This window comes from Takifugu rubripes, chromosome 14 (genome assembly GCF_901000725.2).
Source record: "Takifugu rubripes chromosome 14, fTakRub1.2, whole genome shotgun sequence".
Classification (NCBI taxonomy): Eukaryota; Metazoa; Chordata; class Actinopteri; order Tetraodontiformes; family Tetraodontidae; genus Takifugu; species Takifugu rubripes.
This window is the reverse complement of record NC_042298.1, coordinates 6,060,575-6,079,592: the sequence shown is the minus strand read 5'-3', so window position 1 is coordinate 6,079,592 and position 19,018 is coordinate 6,060,575. Positions and strand designations below refer to the sequence as shown.

Here is a 19,018-nt window from a genome sequence, read left to right as displayed (position 1 = left end):
AAATCACACATCATCGGCGCGTGACGTCACCCCCGCACGTGGGACACGTGATCAGATATGAAACACAACCTAATGAACCCACAAAGTTCTCCTGAATACTAATTTCCGTTGATTTAAATATGCATGCTGGGCAATTAAAAAGAGGTGACCGCCATTAAATAGATTTTCTTTTCATTTTATTAGATATGTGCGTTGAAAGGCCTTATCATAGTGCATTACATTTCACTTTGGCAAGGAGTTAAACATTTTTCCGAGAACACTGACCATAATCTCCTTACTGTCTCCTCCTAATTTGTTACATGCAAACCATTTAGTCTGGGCTTCAGTGCTGAAAATGACAAATATCTGTTTAACCAATGATATTGAACTGGCACCGTAGCAACTAAATGACCCATACACTCATATTTAGTATTAAACTCACATGAAACTCTCAAACATCCAAAGGCACCATAATGTAAAAGCTTCCATTTTGTGTCTAAAACATTTTAGACAAATTTCTATATAATATAAACGCATCCACACAAGCTTAACGAACAATATAAGACTTTTTGACAAAAAGATTCCACATCTTTTTGCAGCTGCTCCAGCGGATTCTCCTGATTCATCCCAACCCAACGGTCCACTGGCAGGTTCCTCCCTCGGCATTAAGGGAACGGACGGGAAGAAGTGAGGAAGACAGGGAAGGGGAGAGGCAAAGGCTCCCAGTGCTCCAGGAGTGAGGCAGGAGGGGAAGGGTAAAGGTTGAGGGGCTGAGGTGGGAAGAGAGCGGCTGCTGGAGGTGGCAGGCGGCAGAGAAACATGGAGCTGAGCTGATAGAGCGCAGTACGGCCTCTTGAGCTGGGGAAGAGGAGAAGAAACTCGTAATACCATGGTTACCACACGCTGTGACATTACTGACAGAAGCGTATAATCATCCTTACGATTGGCAGCATGGGGGGGCATCACCAGGCTCCTGGCCTGCTCGTTGCCTGCTCGGGCAGCTTGTTTGTAGTATTCTGTGGCTCTTCTCCTGTTCCGCCGCACGCCAAAGCCACTCTCATAACACTGACCCAGGAACAGCAGAGCCCTGTCATCCTACGTGCAGACACAACAATAAAAAAAGAGATTCCAAGAGGAGATCACATACGTTCCCAATGTGGTGACAGGGTGCAATATGTGTGGTGAAGATTAAACTGTGGAATCGTCTAGAAGCCCCCTCACCCCACTGTCTGCTGCCATCTTCAGGTAGTGGATGGACTTGCTCTCATCTCTGACGGGCTCCTGTGAGTAAATGGAGGCCAGACAGATCTGAGCCTGCAGGGTGGGAGAAATCGCAGATGAAGAAGCAGTGACCCAGCAGGAAAAGCACTGAAGACATTGTTTAAAAAGTTCAATCTCAACAGTTTTACCCAATATGTGAATCAAATGCGACGTTAAGTTTTTGACGAACTGTTTCGATTAGAAATGGGACTGAAAGCTATTTTGGATGTATATAATAATAATAAGAGATGAATATTTATGCATAAGCACCGGGGCTGGAGGTCAAACATCACTACTTCTAAAGTGAAGCATGGCAGCATGGAGTGCAGACTGTTCTGCAGCGCCATTGAGATGCATGTAAGCAGTGTTTGTCATGGCTTTTCATCATTTATACCTCGATGAGTCCGGCTGTGGCTGACTGCTCCAGGAAACTGATGGCTGTGTTCAGCTCTTCGGCGCTCTGCTGCCCCCTGCTGGACAGAATCAACTTTGCATGGCGGTACTGAGCCTGCCTGTGGCCCCCAGCTGCTGCTTGCCAGTAGTGATGCAGAGCCTTCACAAGAAAACGTGGAAATAATTTACAAAATGACAAATAGTGATTAATATTACTTACGCTTACTTTCAGAGTGCTATAGAAAATGCAGACCTTTTCTCTGTCCTTGTGCACTCCTCGGCCTTTCTCATAGCACACACCCACGTTAAACTGTGCCTTGCTGTAACCTTGCTCGGATGCAGCTTTAAAACAAATAAAAGCTTCCTCGTAGTTTCCCCTTTTAGCGTTTTCCAGGCCTGTGGACAGAGTGTTTGTTTTATCCAGCTGAAAGACTTGAATAAGAACTAAATGTGACATCGGTGCGTGATCACTGTCTCATTTTATCATTACCAATGATGTTCAGAATAACTGGGACACTGGTGTCTCCCACTTGTTCAAGGTTCAATGCAGCTCCTGCAAGCTTCTCCTCATTGGACAATGTGTTCTAAAGCCACAGAAGAGGTAAAGTATTTAAAGAAAATACAAAACAAATTTGAGCTTCACATAAAAAAAAAAAAAAGTGCAGACATTCACCTGCTCAGCAACATCTGCTGTCTCAGCCTTGACCTGGTTGCTATCATTCTGAAGAGGACATGATGCTGACAGATACAACTCATCTGGCATCAGGAGACAAATGGATTATTACGGTTTTGCTGTGGAACATGTGAATACAGCGGGACAGGGACTGCACACACCTGGTATAGATGAATCCTGGATCAGGAGTGGCCTCTCTGGGTCAGAGGTCAGTGGATTTGGTTTGGTGGCATCATCTGTGCTGCAGCTACTGCTTGTATCACTAGTGCTGCTGATGCTGCTGTTAATGCTGCTTTGTGATTGTAACTCATCTCTTTTGGGGCCTTCTGGAGCCCCTTGCAGACAGAACACACTCCTTCCTCCAGGCAGCACATCAGTTTTAGGCACTAGAGAAGTCAGACACAGATGGCTGCAAAGTCAGGATTCTTACCACACAATAAAAATGAGCTTCAAAGGAGCTTAGCATGTTTGTTACTATGCAGCAACGATGTTATAAGGACTCACGGATCTCCAGGAGGATTCGGTAGCCACACTTGTGTAGGGTGGAATGGGTTACCGCTCTCGGGGTTGGACTGGGCTCTGTGCCTGACGCAAACTGAGAATGGATCCTTCTGCAGATGTGCATGAACAGAACTGCAGCAGCGCCCTGCAGGAAAACATTGTCATTTATGTACTGTGACATGAGAACAGCTTGTGGATGCATCAAAGTCCTGTATGTATCAGGGATGGACAGTAATCTGTAAACTCTCATCATATTTAAGCCTGGCAAACACTAACTTTTAATTTGGGACTTTCAGTCAAATTCTGAAAAACACTGTGATTTCTCAGTCAGATGATCAGACATACCCAAGAAACGGCATCAATGGCTGTGTAGCGTGGAAGCTCAGCCTGACCAAAGTCAAACGTTTTCTGCTTCCTCCTCCTCTCTCCATCCTCCTCCCTTTGAGAGCTGAGAGAAAAGACAGGACAAATAAAATATTTCTGGTTTAGTTTCCAGCCAAGTGGCAACACAGAACTACCACAGTAACAGACTTTCATGACCCTGTTTAATCTAACGGTGCATGCTGCTAAATGACTCAAGAAGCTGAAAAATTGGCAACAAATGGGTTCGAAGAAGGGTGACAGACTCAGGAAAGGAGAGGGATGAAGGTAGTCACTGAAGCAAAGTTGTTTTGATCAGCTGATTACTGAGTGCAATTCAGGGCCAATTGCTGCCACAAGTGGGGTGCTCATTTTCTTTCTTCCAAGTTTTAGGATTTTGTCATAAATAATGGCGCCGTTGACGCGACATTTTCAGGCGAAAGCGAGAAGCTTGAGAGACAAATGAAAACACAGGCAGTACCTGCTATCAGACCCATGTCGAGAGGTGGAGAGGGCCGCTGAGGTGTTGATGACCTCGTCCTCCACATGGTGGTTCTGTGGCAGGCGCAGTTGGGTGTTACCATAGCACCGCTGCAGAACTGAGAAGCAGAGGGGAAAAGAGCAAACACAATCAGGGGTGAAAGCCACAATATGTGGAAAAAGGATCAGCTTGGCGGAGGTCTCTGTAGTTCTATTTACATTCACTGACTTATTTGCTAGCAGTAGCGCCACAGTAGCGTTTCTGCACTAAACAAAAAGCCAAGCTAATGTGATGCTACATTAACGTGATGTTTCCTACGGTGACATTATGAAAATGCTGCTGGATGTTTGTCAAACGTCACATTAAAGTCCAGCTGTGCAACACAAACAGATGTGAAGGCAACACGAGCCGGCTCACACCAAAATAACCCGAAACTGGAGACGGTAACCTTTGCTGACTTTCTATGAATAGATGACACGAGGTAATCATTTATGTTCTTCTCACACAAATGTATGCTTAATGAAAAGTGGACAGCTGAATGATAATAAAACAATAAAAACACACTGGGTAGGAAATAAAAGGGGGGGGTGTTCCCATCGTCATTGACAGTGCTCTCACCTCTGCCGACAAATCCATGAACTCTCCACATGCTTCGGCTCCTCAGCAGTTTCAAGGACACAAAAACCTCCTAAATAACATGTTTGAGCTCCTCGGGGGTCGTTCGGTCCGTTAATAACAGCAGCGTAGATTAACGACGCCAAACGACATCCCTCACGAGATGTCTGAACAACAAAGTAAACCGGAAGCGGATGAGGTGACGCAACAAGGAAGCTGCTAGGCTACCGCAGCGACATCGTGTGGTCGGATGAACGAACTACAATAGATACACGCGCGCTCTTGCAAATTGTGCTCATTTTTGGAGTCCTGACTTTTTGGGGCCCCGAAAACGAAAAATAGATCAACTGTAAATAATTTTCCGAGTTAATAAATCATATCACTTTGATTTAACAGTAAGATTATACTGAGGTCATTGAAGATTAGAAAGGATAGAACAAGGACATTTGGCAGGCCATACCAAATGAATCAATACAATGTTAAAATCTGAGCATTCTTTATGCATAAATTATATTACTTTAACTACAATACGAAACCACAGAAGTACCTTTTATTAACAACAGAAACAATTTAATTTACTTTTTCATTTTAAAAGAATAATAGTTTGAACAATGGGAAATGCTGTAATTGCAAAACTGCCACATTGATCTATGTCTAAATTGTAAATAGATAAAGGACTCATTTACTGAACAGGTCACAGCTCATTAGTTAGTCTGTAGGACAGTTAAGTGTGTTTTTCTCTGCCTGTGCAGCAAAGTGTAAGTTGTCAGACAATCTTTCCGTAAGGCAAAAAGGTCACAAAGGGACCTACAGAGAGGAGACACCAAATTAAACTATTAATAATTTGCTGCTTGAACAGTTTCCATGGTTACACACTCAGTCTTTTTTTTATTAAACTCCCTGAAGCAAGTAAATTTTGCCTGGAGTTGTTCAAAATGTTAGCAAGATAATGTCTGCTGATTCGCCCTGGGCCAAATTTTTCCAGGCAGCATAGAAAACCCAGGTGGGTCTCTCTGGATCTGACTTACTGAATAATTTGTTCCCGCCCAAGTTTCAGTCTATACTTCATATCTCACGCTTGGTTATTTAAAGGCAACGATAAAACCTAATAAGTACTGCGCAATTTATGATATTGCATTTGCTTCTATTGTCACACTGACTGGCTGCTTGTTCAGAAATAAGGGGGTGGAAACAGCCAAGTGGTATCATTAAGGATGGCATTGAGCTCCGAATGTAAATAATTGCACATTTACTCAAGGACTCTGCAAATTAGAGTTACTTATACTCAATATCAGAATTTTTATCTGGTGTGCCTTTACACTTTTGTTCCATCTGATGGCCACAGTTGCTATGGTGACTGTTAATGTTGTGCTTCTTAAAATAGAATGTCATTTAAATGTTTGGAATCATTTGTATGTTAGAGTATTTAGAGCAATGTCATTTTGAGGTGGGCACGAGTTAAAGTGAGGGTGACAACAAATTCGAAGGACACATATTTTAAAGTAAATGTTTTCTTTCTTTTCACAGTATTTTTAAGTGTGGTATTCCTGCAGAGTGAGATAGTTGAATATTTTTCAAAGGAACTGTCATAGCCCCCCTCACATCACAAAAACATCACTATACATAGCAACCCTCTGACTCCCGTCAACGCCCCCGACCGCTGGAATCTCAAGCCTTCGTACTTTTTATTCAGAGGAAGGGAGGGAGGGCATACATGGACGTGTAGGGGAGCAAAACTGGTTTGTTTTGTTAGCTGTGTCTGCTGGCGAGAAGATGGCTTTTCAGCATTTTCAGAATGTCTGTGTGAGGGAGATGTGGGTGGTGTTTTATCACAGGCCTCCACTGAACCTGAAGATTACAGGTGATCTGTTGGGATCAGAGGGGTCCCTGATTCTATTTGTCTTAGCAAAGCCTCCAGATAAAGAAAACATTGCTTGTGTTGAAGAAGAGGCTCTATTCACATCTGTGTGATGTAAGGCCAAAACAGCAAGAGAGAGAAGAGAGAGAGAGCGAGAGAGTGTGTGTGTGTGTGAGAGAGAGAAGAGGGTGGGAAATTTAAAGAAAGGCCCCGGGGTGAGAGAGGGGGGTCTTGCTCTCTCCCCTTTTCTCTGTGTGTGCTAGCTGTCTTGGTCACACTCATGCACACCTCCTCACACACACGCACACACACGTACACACACACCGACAAGGGCTCAGTCCTGCTATGGCCACCACCGCTACCTCTGAGGAGAGTCTTCCAGCCCTGGCCGCTGTAGCAACGCAGCAGCCTGACGTGGAGAGTAGTGTAGGACCCGGCTCAGCGGCAAAACCTGAGCCCAGCGAGGCCCGGCAGAGAGACGGAGAGGAAAAAGAGGATGAGGAGGATGAAGAAGAAGGGCTGGGCCAGGAGAGCGAACGAGTGCAGAGTTTGGACCCCGAGTGGGTGGAGGAGAGGTTCAGGATTGACAGGAAGAAACTGGAGAACATGTTGTATGGTGAGTGAGCAGAGAGACACCAGAACCAGCTGATTTTAAACCTTCCTTTCTATATAGTGGCTTTTTTTAGTAACACAACAAACCACTGGTGGTGTTTTCCATCTATTATCTACTAAACAACCATGCTGAAAATAGGTCAAATATTCTTAAATTAAGTCAAGTTTTCCTACTCCGAGCAAAATATTTAGTGCCACCAATGACCAGAAAGGAAGCAAAACATAACCTGGACGTGCTACAAGCAATGCGACTCCTTAGTTAAGATGATGAAAATAAAGATTGATTTCTGACACTCTTGTGAGAAAGTAGGATTAAAAAAACATTTTCCACAAACATAACTGTCCTTTAATGATGCGTGCAAAAATTTAAAAAAATAAAATCTTTCTGTTGCGGAAAATAAGCAAACCAAACTTCTCTGCTGGGGAGCTGTGCATTAACTGATAATATTCCATTAAAAGCACACTTTGAGACTCTTTTTCTGTTTAGAACCCCCCCCCCCCCATTCCCTAGAATTCCATGTTTTGCAGCCCTCTTCTCACTATCAGTATCTTCACAATCCGCTGAACTCCTGATGCTACTTATCTTGATTTTTACGAACCCTGCTGATACTTTGAGAAATATTCTTTCCATTAACATTCAGGTGTGGGAATCAGAGGACGGAGGGGCTTTGTCATTATCGCTGCTTTGCAGTTTTTGATAAGCGCCTCCGCTGTGATGCAGGAGAAGCTCTCTGTGTTTCAGATGTTTGTCTGTTTGTCCTCGCTCAGGCTCCTGATGGAACAGCTTTAATAGCTTCAGCTCTGTAAAGTCACTCATTTGAATGTGTGCAGGTGGGACTGTGCCTCTGACGCTGTTTAAACAGCTCCAGTCAGGCAGTAAATATCGTGTTTAATCTCTTTTGGATGATAATCTGCCAACCTTCAAGCGAGGGGAGAAGATTTAACTTTGCGATTGCTCTGGCGCTGTTATTTTAAGGTTTTCTTTCGTTTTGGGTCATGTGGGAGGTCTTTTGCGTCAGTAAATGCCATTAACATGATCAGCCGTTTCTAGGCTAATTTGCGATTGTCCCCCACACCACCTTTCTTTCTCCACCCCACACTGTTTTCCCCTCATTCCTCAGCTTCGACCAGCGTATCCCTTGGCGATGAGGGAGATGGAGGGCGTTCCAGGGTCCCCCCGCCTCCCACCCTGTAAATGTCAAGGCGGAGTGATGGCCTTTTAAAATTGTTTATGTTCCTGGGAACTCTTTTGTCCCGGTTGGCAAATTTCAGCTCGGTCAACATTTGAACGTTGACCTTCCACACATGACCGATATCGACCGATGGTGCTGTGAACGCGTGACCATTGGCAAAAACTGCCGGAAACACCTGGAAGTTTGAAATGTGCATTTTTATCTGTCTTTCAGCTCCAAATCTTGGCAACGGGGAGACGGGAGAGGAGTTTTTTGAGAGGGTAAGAAGAAAGCCACTCCCCCAAGTGAAATCTGGATGTAATGTAGCATTATGTTAGCAAGAGCAACTCTTTCCCTCCGGCAGCATCCAGCCCATCACTGTTTTTTTTATGGTGGCCATAACTGCAGTCTTTGAGATGCAAATGATGCCTTGTATTCTAGGTGTCAAAGCGCTCTGTTGTGTGTGTGGCATTCAATGACGGCGCTGTTTCTCCTATTGTCCGCGCCTTCACAGGTGATGAGAGAAACTGACACTCAGGTGAAATGGCCATCCAAACTGAAGATTGGAGCCAAGTCAAAGAAAGGTGACGAGCCCTTGTTATGTAGCAGCTGCGTGTCGTCGCTCACGGTTGCTGGTGTTGTCCAGAAATCTGCTCAGACCTTCGTTGAATTTCCACATAGATCCGCATGTGAAGGTGGAGGGGAAGAGAGACGACGTCATGGAAGCCAAAAAGAGAATACTTAAAGTTCTGGAAACAAAGGTGAGTCCTCTGCTACAATCTAGATCTACCATAAACAATAAACAATAAATAGCTTCACGTATGATGAATTAAGTTTGGTTCTGTCTAATCTAATGTCAGACTGAAAAAATCACGCCAGAATTTTTCCGTCCAGGTAAACAAGGTGACTCTGAAGATGGATGTGGCCTATACAGAGCACTCTCATGTGATTGGGAAAGGTGGCGGGAACATCAAAAAGGTGATGGAGGTCACGTCTTGCCACATCCATTTTCCTGACTCTAACCGCCACAATGGTGCCGGAGAGAAAAGCAACCAGGTGACTCTGCTGGTTTCATTTATCTGCTAGGAGTGTGTGTGTGTGTGTGTGTGTGTTTGGTTATCAAGAACCTGAGGACAAGCGTATTTTTGTACATTTCCCAGGTCTCTATTGCTGGGCCCGTTGAAGGAGTAGAAGATGCCAGAAGGAGGATCAGAGTAAGCGCTCTGACTGTAATCCCAGCTGAACCTTTGGTTGCATTTTTATCCCTCTCAAAATTCAATTTTCCCCTCCTGTGACTGGACAGAGATCAATAGACTGATTAATACAAGAGCCTTCACTGGAGCGGGCCGGTGTATTTGTCAAAAAAGCTGTCGTCCTACAGCATTTTTCAATGTTACAGCACTGGTTTTCCATCTTTTTTCCCAGGACCTGCAGCCTTTATCCTTGACCTTTGACCTCCCGGTCAGCATGGTGCCCCAGACCCTTCCTGATGCAGGGTCTCCGCTGATCCAGCAGGTCATGCAGACTTTGGGGGTCAATGTGAGCTTCAGGGCTGCGCCCCCTCACCCACAGGCACAGCCGGCCTTCTACGAAAGCTGCTGTACCGTGTGGGGCCTGCAGGGCAACGCCACCGCTGTGAAGGTCAGCTGTTGAACTGCATTCATTTAACAGTACAGAAGATTTGAAAGGGTCCAGTTCTCACCTACCATACAAATACCACCTGGCAGAAGGCAGCTTGCATCTTGATGGACCTGCTGCTCGGGTCAGAGGTCACAGTGAGCAGCCAGCTGGACGTTACCTCCCAGCAGCACCTCTTCCTGTTGGGGCAGAATGGAGCTCCCTTCCTGAGTGTCATGCACCAGACTCAGACCCAGATCGTCCTGCCGGACCTCAGCGCTCCTCAGAGCCCACCCTCCCTCCTCATCCAGGGCAGCCCTGACGGAGTGTGTCTTGCTCGCCAGCAACTCATGGTGCAGTTTTCTTTGGGCAGAACTTGGACAGTTCTGGTTGCTGAGAGGAATGAATTTATTCATTTTTTAAATCCTGCGTTTATGGATTTTCACATCCAGGACTGCCTGCCTGTGTGTCTGATGTTCGATATGCGTGAAGACGGGGATGCCGATCCGTGCAAACTGGCTCAGATGATGCAGAACCTGGGGGTCTTCATAAGTGTAAAGCCCAAAGTCAAGCAAACCAGCAAGGTACAGCTTCAACAGGGTGTTTGCTAATGCTTTGCTGCTGTTGGAACCACATCGTAGGAGGAAATGCTAATTTTGTTTCTGACTAGTTTGATCCTTCACTCCAGAATAGGAGAGGTTTTTCGGATATTACCGTCACCTTGTGTGTTGCTCATTAAAATAAACCTCCACTGGATCTTTCACAGTCGGTGGTGGTGAAAGGTCTGGAAAGAAACATCTCCTGCCTTTATGAGGTTCGTCGTCAGCTACTGGGGTTGAATTCCTGTGTGTCTGCCAAGGTAACCCAAATGACCCCTGACCCTGCGTTTGCCAGTAGCGGGCCAGCTAATTACTGGTTCAACATGCTGCTGCAGCAGCTTCGGCTGTCTGAGCAGGGTGAGAGTGCATGTTTATCTTTTTTTCTTCATTAGTCTTTTTTTGGATTGTTTGATTAATTTCTAGAAGGTGCCTGTTCGTTGATAACTGTTTCTCTCTGATCTGATGATCAGGTTCTCTCCCTGCTCTGGCTCCAGAGGTGCAGAATGGTACTAAGCCTCGTCCCTCACCTCCACCCGGGCTCACCGCTCCTCCTGATGAGGGAAGGACTGGACTGAAGGGTACAGACTGCCGGCCACTCGAGAAGGTTTATTCTATATTTTCTCCTCATATTTATTCGGTCATAATAGAGCCACCCTGATCAGGCAAAAAAACAACCTTTTCAGATCCTTGAAGCTGAGGATGTCTCTGGCCAGTCAGAAGAGGAGCTCTCCAAAGTAAATGTGTCGTCATCACCTTCACCTGAGGTGTGTGATGCAGGAAAGAGCATCAGCAGGATGGGGATGATGGCCCGGCGAGGGAGCCTTCAGGGTCCCGAAGTGCCCAAACCTTTCCTGCAGGGCAGACGCCACTCGACCGGGCAAGCGCTAACGTACAGGTGGGCCAAACTCCCCCGAGAGCGATCTAACCAAAATATTCTGCTAGAAACACATTCAGACCCAAGGTGTATTCATACAGTTCCAATTGCAGTCAACTCCATCCTGAATCTGATAGATTGATGAACGCACAAATAGAAGACAGAAGGAACGAGCGGAGGAACGGTCTGAGGAGGGACGCGCTGCCGGGTTCTGATGTGCTGAACTCTGAGGTGAGAGCGGCGCAAAACCAATTCACAAACTGTACGTCAAGACATTTATTTGATTTGGAATCCCACGAAAGACCCATGAAAAATGTCATGTCGGAGAAATATTACCATCAGATAGTAATATGCTCCCATGGAAGCCAAAAGGAGGAAGAAAAGTCAGGAAAAGAATGTGGAAAAACATCAGAAATAGCCACATTTCACACAGCCTATTTCACCAGTTTACCACATGCCATCAGCACACGTTCCAGCCGCCGTTTGTTTTTAGACACCACCATTAGGACATAAAATCAATTTCATTCATTATTTACCTTTCCTACTTCCGGTGCAGGATTATGACTACGAGAAGAAGAAACTGCTGGCAACCAGAGGTCGGTGTCCTTGGATATTTCATAATTCTTCCTGCGTTGCTGCGGTTCTGCTGCTTTCACGAGCTGCCGCAGCAACAACTGAGGTGCTGCCAAACACCTAATATGATAAGGAGGAACACTCAAACACAGTAAAATGGAATTCTGAGAGAAAGTTCTTGTTTGGCTGCTGAAAGAACCACTTATTCCCAAACTCATCTGAGCACAAAGGGCAAAGGAGTCACCTAAATCAACAACTCAAAGCCTTTTAAAAAAGGTTATGCAGCCGTGCCGCTAAACATGATTTAATGGCACATGATGAGGACGCCTATCTAGTTTATTCAGGCACATAATAGAGGGAGCACATTAATATCCTGAGCAGAGACACCGAGTTACTGGAGGGGAAACATTTCAGCCTTGCTCAATGCCAGGAGAACTGATAGAGGGGCCCCGTTATGAGCTGCGCTGTGCCAGAGATATAATAGAGCCGCGCTGACACTCCCACTTTATTCACATGTGGCAGGTGCCCCATACATACGACACACACACACATGCAGAGAGGACCTCATCCATCATACTGCAGAGTGAGAGATACAGGATCTGCAGCCAAATGGCGCTAAATTCCCCCAGTGTTGCTTTTATAGGATTATGAATTAGCGGTTTGAATGAGCCATCTGCAACACAGCCATTAACACCCCCATATGCCGCTGTACAAATGAGACATTTACTGACAGAATCCACACAGACCCCCAACCCACCTGTAGTGTTCCTGCTGATACTGCGGTACTGGGAGTGCTTTTGCAGTTTTCCTTTTTCTTTCTTTTTTTAAATCACACATTCGCACGTGCATCACGTGCCAGCGTGTCGGGGTCAGCCGTTCTGTTTCCGTCTCAGGCTCAGATATCCGAATGTTATTGAGGATGTCACATGCTGGCAAGGAGAAGCAGCTTGTGTTGCTGTGTTTAGACTCTCAACACTGAAGAATAAATGTGTTGTCATGGTGAAGTGATGCATGGTTTTTTAAATTCCCAATAGCCTTAAATGTATTATTTGAATTTTGATTTCACTCTCTTAGCTGATGGGTCTCTGATACCCGACTCCTGTGTGTCTTGTTAGCCATGCAGAGGAAGCCCGTGGTCACTGAGGTCCGGACGCCCACTGACACGTGGAGCGGACTCGGTTTCTCCAAGTCCATGCCGGCCGAGGCCGTCAAAGAGCTGCGCAGCATCAGCCGACGCTGCTACAAACCCTATCTGAGCACCATCGGTGCCCAGCAGAACCAGGTACTGAACCATCAGGCTAGCCCACGAAGCAGCATCATAAAAGAAAGAGTGGTGACACCACCATGTCCTCTCTCTCTGTACCCCCCTCTCCAGTCATGGGCCGCACAGACAGCAAAGGTCTTCAATGGGAGCGACTCTGAGAACTGGAGAGACCGGCGAGGCTCTGCGTCGTCATCTGTACCTGTCTCTTCTTCCTCCTCCTCCTCCTCTTCCTCCAGCTCCTCCCCATCCTCCCCACCGTCAGCCTTCTCCTCATCCACCACGTCCTTCCCTGCTTTCCCCTCGTCGATGAACAGAAGCAGAGATGACCGACCCCGTAAGTCTCACGCGCGTGCATCTAGATAGCTACGCAGATCGATAGGAGCTTCTGTCTTATCCTCTAGTCGAGGGCTTCCTGAGCAGCAGCGGCGGCTTCGAAGGCTTTTGCTCGTCCAGGCGGGTGTCCACGTGCAGCCAGAACAGCCTGTCCCCTCAAATTACGGACGACCTGCCTGAGCTGCTCAGCCAACTTGGCCTGATTAAGTACATCGACATATTTGAGCAGCAGGAGGTGAGTGCCAACCCTCTCAGTGTTCAGCTCCGTTAATACCTGTCAATGATGCATCTGCTTTCTGCACTCATCCAGATTGACTACCCAACCTTCCTCACCCTCTCCGATGAGGATCTGAAGGAGGTGGGGGTCTTCACTTTTGGAGCCAGGCGCAAGATGTTGCTGGCAATCGCAGGTAAGAGTCGAATTTCCCCTGACTCAGGGCTGAATCTCCATCTGTCTGCATTGGGAGGCATCCAGCCCCTCTTGTGGAAGAGACAAAGCCTTTTATCTTCATTTCAGACCTGAGCAAGAGTAAAAGGAGGCTGTCAGATACGCTGGCGGTGAAGCCCGGCTACCTGGAGGGTGGCGCCAGTGGGCGACTACCGCGAATCATGGATGTAGACGCTGCCCAGAGTAACCACTGGTAGACGGAGCGCCCAGTAACTCTCAACTCTGTAAAATGGAGCTTTTGTTCACAGTGATTCTGTTTAGATGTGCTTGTTTTATAAATGAATGTATGAAATTTCTGTCTAGAGAAGCAATCAGAGAGATTTCAACATTTGAACCCAGTGCCTTTGAATGACAGCCAAAACCCCAAAGTTTTTGAAGACAAGGAGGACTTCTCTTTCAAACCTCTGATTTAAAACAAGCTGTAGATGGAGAGCTGGAGCTTTATGATCCGTTGTGGTGCATCGCTGCCTTGTTCTTATGCAAACTCACTCTTTTGCATTGATAAAGTCACTTTTACACAATGTTTATGCAAGTGGGTGTAAATGGAATTGTACTGTAATCTAACAATAAGTAAAATATGAAGAAGCGGCTGTCCAGGCTGTGCTTTAATTATCACACCTAGCAGAACCAGAGTGGAAGGAGAACTGATTGGTTATCAAATCAGGGAAAAGTTAAAGCAGCAAATTAAACCCTTACATCGTTCAGGCAGCCTTCAGCAGCATCAAACTACATGTAACTCTGTTTTAGTAGCCCGACTTCATTATAAAAGCTACATTACACTATAGTTTTACAGTACGCAGACTGAGTGGGCACAAGATTTGGACCACTAGAGGGCGCTCGAGTCACACACTGTGCTTGGAAACCTTACCGTAAATTAGCATTATAAATAAGGGATCTTCCTTATGGAGAAACAGTGACAGGGGCTTTAGAATTCTTGGAGGATGGTGTGAAGTTGGATATAAACAGTAGCAGCAGTCAGATTAGGTAAAAAATAATGTGAAAATTAAAATGCATTCCTCGGCGCCAGGGTAATGTAACACGTTTTCGTAATGTCGTTCAGTCTCGCCTGACTGCTCACCTATAGGCTCCAATTTAATTTATCATCTCTTGCCAGGAGTAAAACCACTGGAACCCTTTTTGTGTTGTTTCTTGTTTAATTTATTCACTTTACCCAGCGATTTGGTGCTATCAGAGGGACGGATAATGAACACCAACGGAGCTGCCCTTCTTTAAATTTGCTTACTGATCCAAAAAACAAAAAATAGATTACCCCAAAAAAAGGGGGAAAAATATCACCACGGGCATTGAGCAGCTCTGATGCTTTCGGAGGCTCCAAAGGCTGGCTGGCCCGATGGCAGCTGAGCATCAAAGCATGTGGAAGTGGAAGTGGTGGGCTGTGGCAGATTAGAGAGATGATCCCTGCTTATTACAATGTCTCTGCCAATTACACAGGCTGGATTTAGACCAGTGATCCTCAAATGTGCTGCGTGGATTCTTGAGCACTGCTGGATTCCTTGTATTTTCCTCCCCTTGCCAGGTAGTTAACTGCAGCCTCCCCGTGGCCGTGGGGCTAAAACCCTCAGGACTTCGGAGAGGCACTTGGCTTTCCCAGCTGTAGAGTCAATCTCCTCACATGGCCCAGTTACACTGGAGATATGCAAAGTGAGGCATGGGAGCAGACTTTGCTCGCAGCCTGGTCTGTTTTCCCAAAGTTTTCTCCAAGTTGCAGCCAGAGTTGATCCATTACAGCCGCTGCATTCACTCGGCGCTCATATATGAGCGGATGGAATGAGCCCACTGTTCAAGTCTCTCCTCAGCTTTCTAGTTACTCTCAGTTTATTCTTCTGGTTCTGACGGTCTCCGACTTTACTGTCTAACATCACTCGTGCTGGATACAGCAGATATCGTAAAAACGAAGCATTTTATGACTAAGATTGAAAGCCAAATCGATGTGCCACAGAGTCGGTTAAAAAGAAGATGATCAGAAGTTCCTCTGGCGTTTCCGGACCGAGGGCCGAGGCGCCTGACGGGGAACCCATCAGGTGATTGTTAAAAAGAAAAACCGCCAATAAAGAAAGGAAATGGAAGCTCAGATGGCCCCGAGGACCCACAGAGGAGCGTGCCGCTCTCCGTTTGACTGAGCTGAAGATGGAGCTCCCTGCTCCAGGAGGGTGAGGGGGAGAAAACAGAGGAACAGGAAGTCAAGGCTGGGGTGGAGTCATGCGCCTGGTGGTCGGGGACAAATGTGGAAAATAATGACGCGGGAACGCTGTTACAGAGACGGAAGAGCGACGGAGGCAACGCGGGAAGACGCACTGTGGCTCTGTTATTGTGTGGTGAGGAGCAACACGGTAATCATAGTTCTGGCTGCGGTCTGGAACAAAGTTGACACAGTAGAGGAAAATAAAGAAGAATGCAGTGAAAACTCGGCAGCTATCGCTGCATATTCTGGTGATGCGGCTGCAGAACTGGGTCATTACAGACGCTCTGTTGTTTGCGGTCTAATTTGATGCTTGTGCTGATCCAGTTATCCTTTTGGCCTCTGATTGTTGCTTTAAAAGTTGTTTAAAAGTGCTGAGCGGGCTGTTTCCAGTCCGCGGGGTCAGCTGTCCCATTAGCCGGCGATATTACGAAAGCAGCCGTTACGATTTTACGGCGTTCTTTTGGCCCGTCTGGCTGTGTGACTGCCCTCGCTGAGGCGGGAGCGCTGCTGCTGCTGCTGGCATTTATGTCCTTCCCTGACAAGAGCGGCTGATTCTCAAGGTTGGAAAAGGTCAGAGCTGCCAGAGGGCTTCGGTTGCTGGACTACAGAGAAAGCTTCAGGAAATCACAACGATCGGGGCGGGGACGGCGCCGGGTAGAACACACACACACGGACACGCCTGTAAGGTTCAAAAGACACCCAGAGTGTCGCTTTACTTAATTTTTCAAAGTTACAAATAAAAGTTCACTTAGTTGACATGGTGAAGATTTCATATTTAAATCACTGAACATATCCAAGGTCGGAGGCGGAGCACAGCCTCTCCTCTCCTCTCCTCTGCTTGCCTGCCTGCACGTGTCCTCCCAGCTCAGGAGCAGCATCTTCTCGCGTCCTTGCACAGTTCAAGAACCTCGGCAGAACCTCCGGACTACTGAGTAAACACACCTTCGGACTGTGCAGTTTGGGTTTCTGCGCAGCTGCTCTGTAATGCAGCTCCCTGCCTCCTGAGATTGGGAGGAGATCCAAACAGACAGCATCAACATAGCAACACATCAGCAGCCACATAGGCGTCACGTTCTGTTTGAGATGCATAGAGCGAGACCCGGCCAGGTAAACCTCTCTTTTACAGAAACACGATGAGAAACATGCAACAACAACGACAATACATCATTAACCTCATTGCTTCCTGGGCTTTCTGGGACATTCAAGATTGACAATTTAATAATTTACAGCCCTCCTGGAGAGAGAGGGAGCATCTGAGGGCCTGCGAGCATGTTGTGGAAACATATCTGAAGGCCAGAGCGGGCCCGGCGATGGAACACGGAACATGAAAAGCCAATCAGAATACAGGGAAGGCGACCTGCTATCTGGAGTTCCTTGGTGGAAACATATTTACATCCAGTACATCAGCTAATGTGTCTGACCAGATGTTCTGACGTGGACATACAGACAGGGGAGGGGGAGATTAGAGAAAATGGAGAGAAAACCGGGGAGTAAAGAGAAAATAGAGCTGTAAGTTGCTGTTGTGGAGGTTAAAGATCGAAGGTTTGAGGGGTGGCAGAGGGAGAAATTGGACAGTGTGAGCGGAATTCTGAGAGAGTCTTGACAGTTGTTGTTGGAATCTAATAAGCTCTGTGTTTTCTGTCTGAGCAAAAGGGGGAGACACTTGAGAAGCAAAAGGTTGATAAAGTTCACCAAAGAAGAGAGATATGAGGGGGGAGGGTGAAGGATTACAAAAGAAGAACCGCTGCCAAGGTAACTGGAGGAGGAAACGTTGGAATGGCTTCAGATCTGTGCTAAGTTATCGGAGATTCCCAGTCGGCTGATAGCAGATTGGAATGGGAGCAGAGCTACCAAGTGTAGCCAGTCTCGTCATCCTTATCGTCGTCCTCGTCCTCGTCGTCCTCGATGGTTCCCCGGGGGTGAAGCCGACCCCTTCTTTTCTTCTGCCGGCTCCGCCCGCTCTGCGAGGGCTCGTCTTCCTGGTCGTCAAGGAGAATGACTCCGCCTCCGCTGCCAAAATCCCCCGATGTCTCCTGTTCCTCATCTGGACCATCAAATACAACAGGCAAATGATCAGGGAGGCTACCTGCTAATCCAGCTCTAAACCGTTATACAGAATGTACAGTACGAACACCCTCTACAGCACTCATCTCTAAAACACATATTTAATTATTAGTCTATACACTGTTCAATGGCAGCATTCATTGTTATTTTCTTTTTTACCCCCATTTTTCTTTTCTGTTATTTGTGCTGTTGTGATCGTCTCTTACATGTGCAAGTCCTGATGTTTGTTTTAAAATTGATTACTGGTGCAAACAGAGCCAATTATCTCACGCACCCATTAAATGAAAGCAGACCTTAAAGTTGTGCTTAAATTCAGTGTGAAACAGATGAACACACTGTGTTACAAATGTTCTCTTGCTGAGTAGCACTCAAAATGCTAAAATCCATTTGTTGTTCTTGTGTCCCGGCCATTGCAGAGCAGCCCTCTGACAGCACAATAAGTGGGCCTAATAATAGCTGTATGTTCTCACTATGCTCTCGATTTATTTGGGTTTGAGTCGTGCAGCACTCAGGCTACTGTCACTGCTCATTAGCGGCAGCATTTGAGGCGACTTAGTCATTAATCTACACAAAGTTTTACAAAGAACATAAATATGCTCAACTGCAAGAATAGACATGCTAATTTATATTAAGAATGTGAAGTGGCAGGGAGTTTTGCAGTTTTTACAGTGGAGATGCTAATATTTGATAGCATTTTAATGTAAAACACCATAACATGAGCAAAAAGCTAATAGTCTGTGTTACCACAGCTACTCACTATTCAATTCAACAGTAAAAATACATATTTTTTCTCCCTCATCAGAGTTTTATAATGGATTTCATTGATCTGCCTCATGCACACCCACATGCTTGAACCTGTTAGGGAGTGAGAGGGCTGACAAAGAGAGACAACAGAGAGGAAACAAAGAGATGCCTCATCAATATCGGAAGCTGCAATTACTGACTTTGGACTGGGACGACATTTGAGTGAGCTGTTATCTGTGACTGTGAGCTGCCTGTGTGATTGGTAATAAGAATGTGTGCGAGGATTCCTGCTTGTTAGTTATTCCCATTTTTCCTTGGTCCAATCACATGGACATTGATTCGCTGCAAAGTGCTTCTATTGGCCTTTGGACGATCCCCTTTGTATTTGGAAGGCT

General features: G+C 46.2%; 3 protein-coding genes across 6 annotated transcripts in view; 1 reads left to right on the top strand and 2 right to left on the bottom strand.

The window, feature by feature from the left end:
- Positions 1 to 159: 159 nt before the first annotated feature.
- Positions 160 to 4,465, bottom strand: dele1 (DAP3 binding cell death enhancer 1). The gene is made up of 12 exons (XM_011610681.2): positions 4,266 to 4,465; positions 3,648 to 3,765; positions 3,152 to 3,254; positions 2,810 to 2,951; positions 2,467 to 2,691; positions 2,306 to 2,388; positions 2,123 to 2,216; positions 1,886 to 2,028; positions 1,634 to 1,792; positions 1,201 to 1,293; positions 921 to 1,074; positions 160 to 837 (listed from the first exon to the last, which is right to left on the bottom strand). The coding sequence occupies exons 1-12, from the start codon at positions 4,294 to 4,296 to the stop codon at positions 602 to 604; spliced, it is 1,581 nt and encodes a 526-aa protein (XP_011608983.2). The 5' UTR covers positions 4,297 to 4,465; the 3' UTR covers positions 160 to 601.
- Positions 4,466 to 6,382: 1,917 nt separating this feature from the next.
- Positions 6,383 to 14,199, top strand: bicc2 (bicaudal C homolog 2). Of its 4 annotated transcripts, XM_029847802.1 has the most exons (20): positions 6,383 to 6,736; positions 8,139 to 8,185; positions 8,419 to 8,488; positions 8,586 to 8,665; positions 8,799 to 8,960; positions 9,065 to 9,118; positions 9,330 to 9,545; positions 9,632 to 9,874; positions 9,974 to 10,105; positions 10,288 to 10,477; positions 10,591 to 10,724; positions 10,804 to 11,015; positions 11,096 to 11,225; positions 11,551 to 11,590; positions 12,683 to 12,849; positions 12,943 to 13,165; positions 13,233 to 13,399; positions 13,475 to 13,574; positions 13,682 to 13,821; positions 13,916 to 14,199. In XM_029847802.1, exons 1-19 carry the CDS (start codon positions 6,466 to 6,468, stop codon positions 13,807 to 13,809), a joined length of 2,766 nt encoding a protein of 921 aa, XP_029703662.1. In that variant the 5' UTR covers positions 6,383 to 6,465; the 3' UTR covers positions 13,810 to 13,821; positions 13,916 to 14,199. The 4 variants fall into 4 exon arrangements, with proteins under 4 accessions (XP_029703662.1, XP_029703664.1, XP_029703663.1 ...); XM_029847804.1 differs by having other exon boundaries at positions 11,132 to 11,225; positions 13,682 to 14,199; XM_029847803.1 differs by having other exon boundaries at positions 11,108 to 11,225; positions 13,682 to 14,199.
- Positions 14,200 to 16,497: 2,298 nt separating this feature from the next.
- The window catches only part of spock1 (SPARC (osteonectin), cwcv and kazal like domains proteoglycan 1), a 63,299-nt gene continuing 60,778 nt past the window's right edge, over positions 16,498 to 19,018 (bottom strand). The window contains exon 13 of the mRNA XM_029847395.1: positions 16,498 to 17,859. Within this exon, the coding sequence (XP_029703255.1) occupies positions 17,663 to 17,859 (197 nt within the window). The 3' untranslated portion in view covers positions 16,498 to 17,662. The remainder of the gene's footprint in view (positions 17,860 to 19,018) is intronic.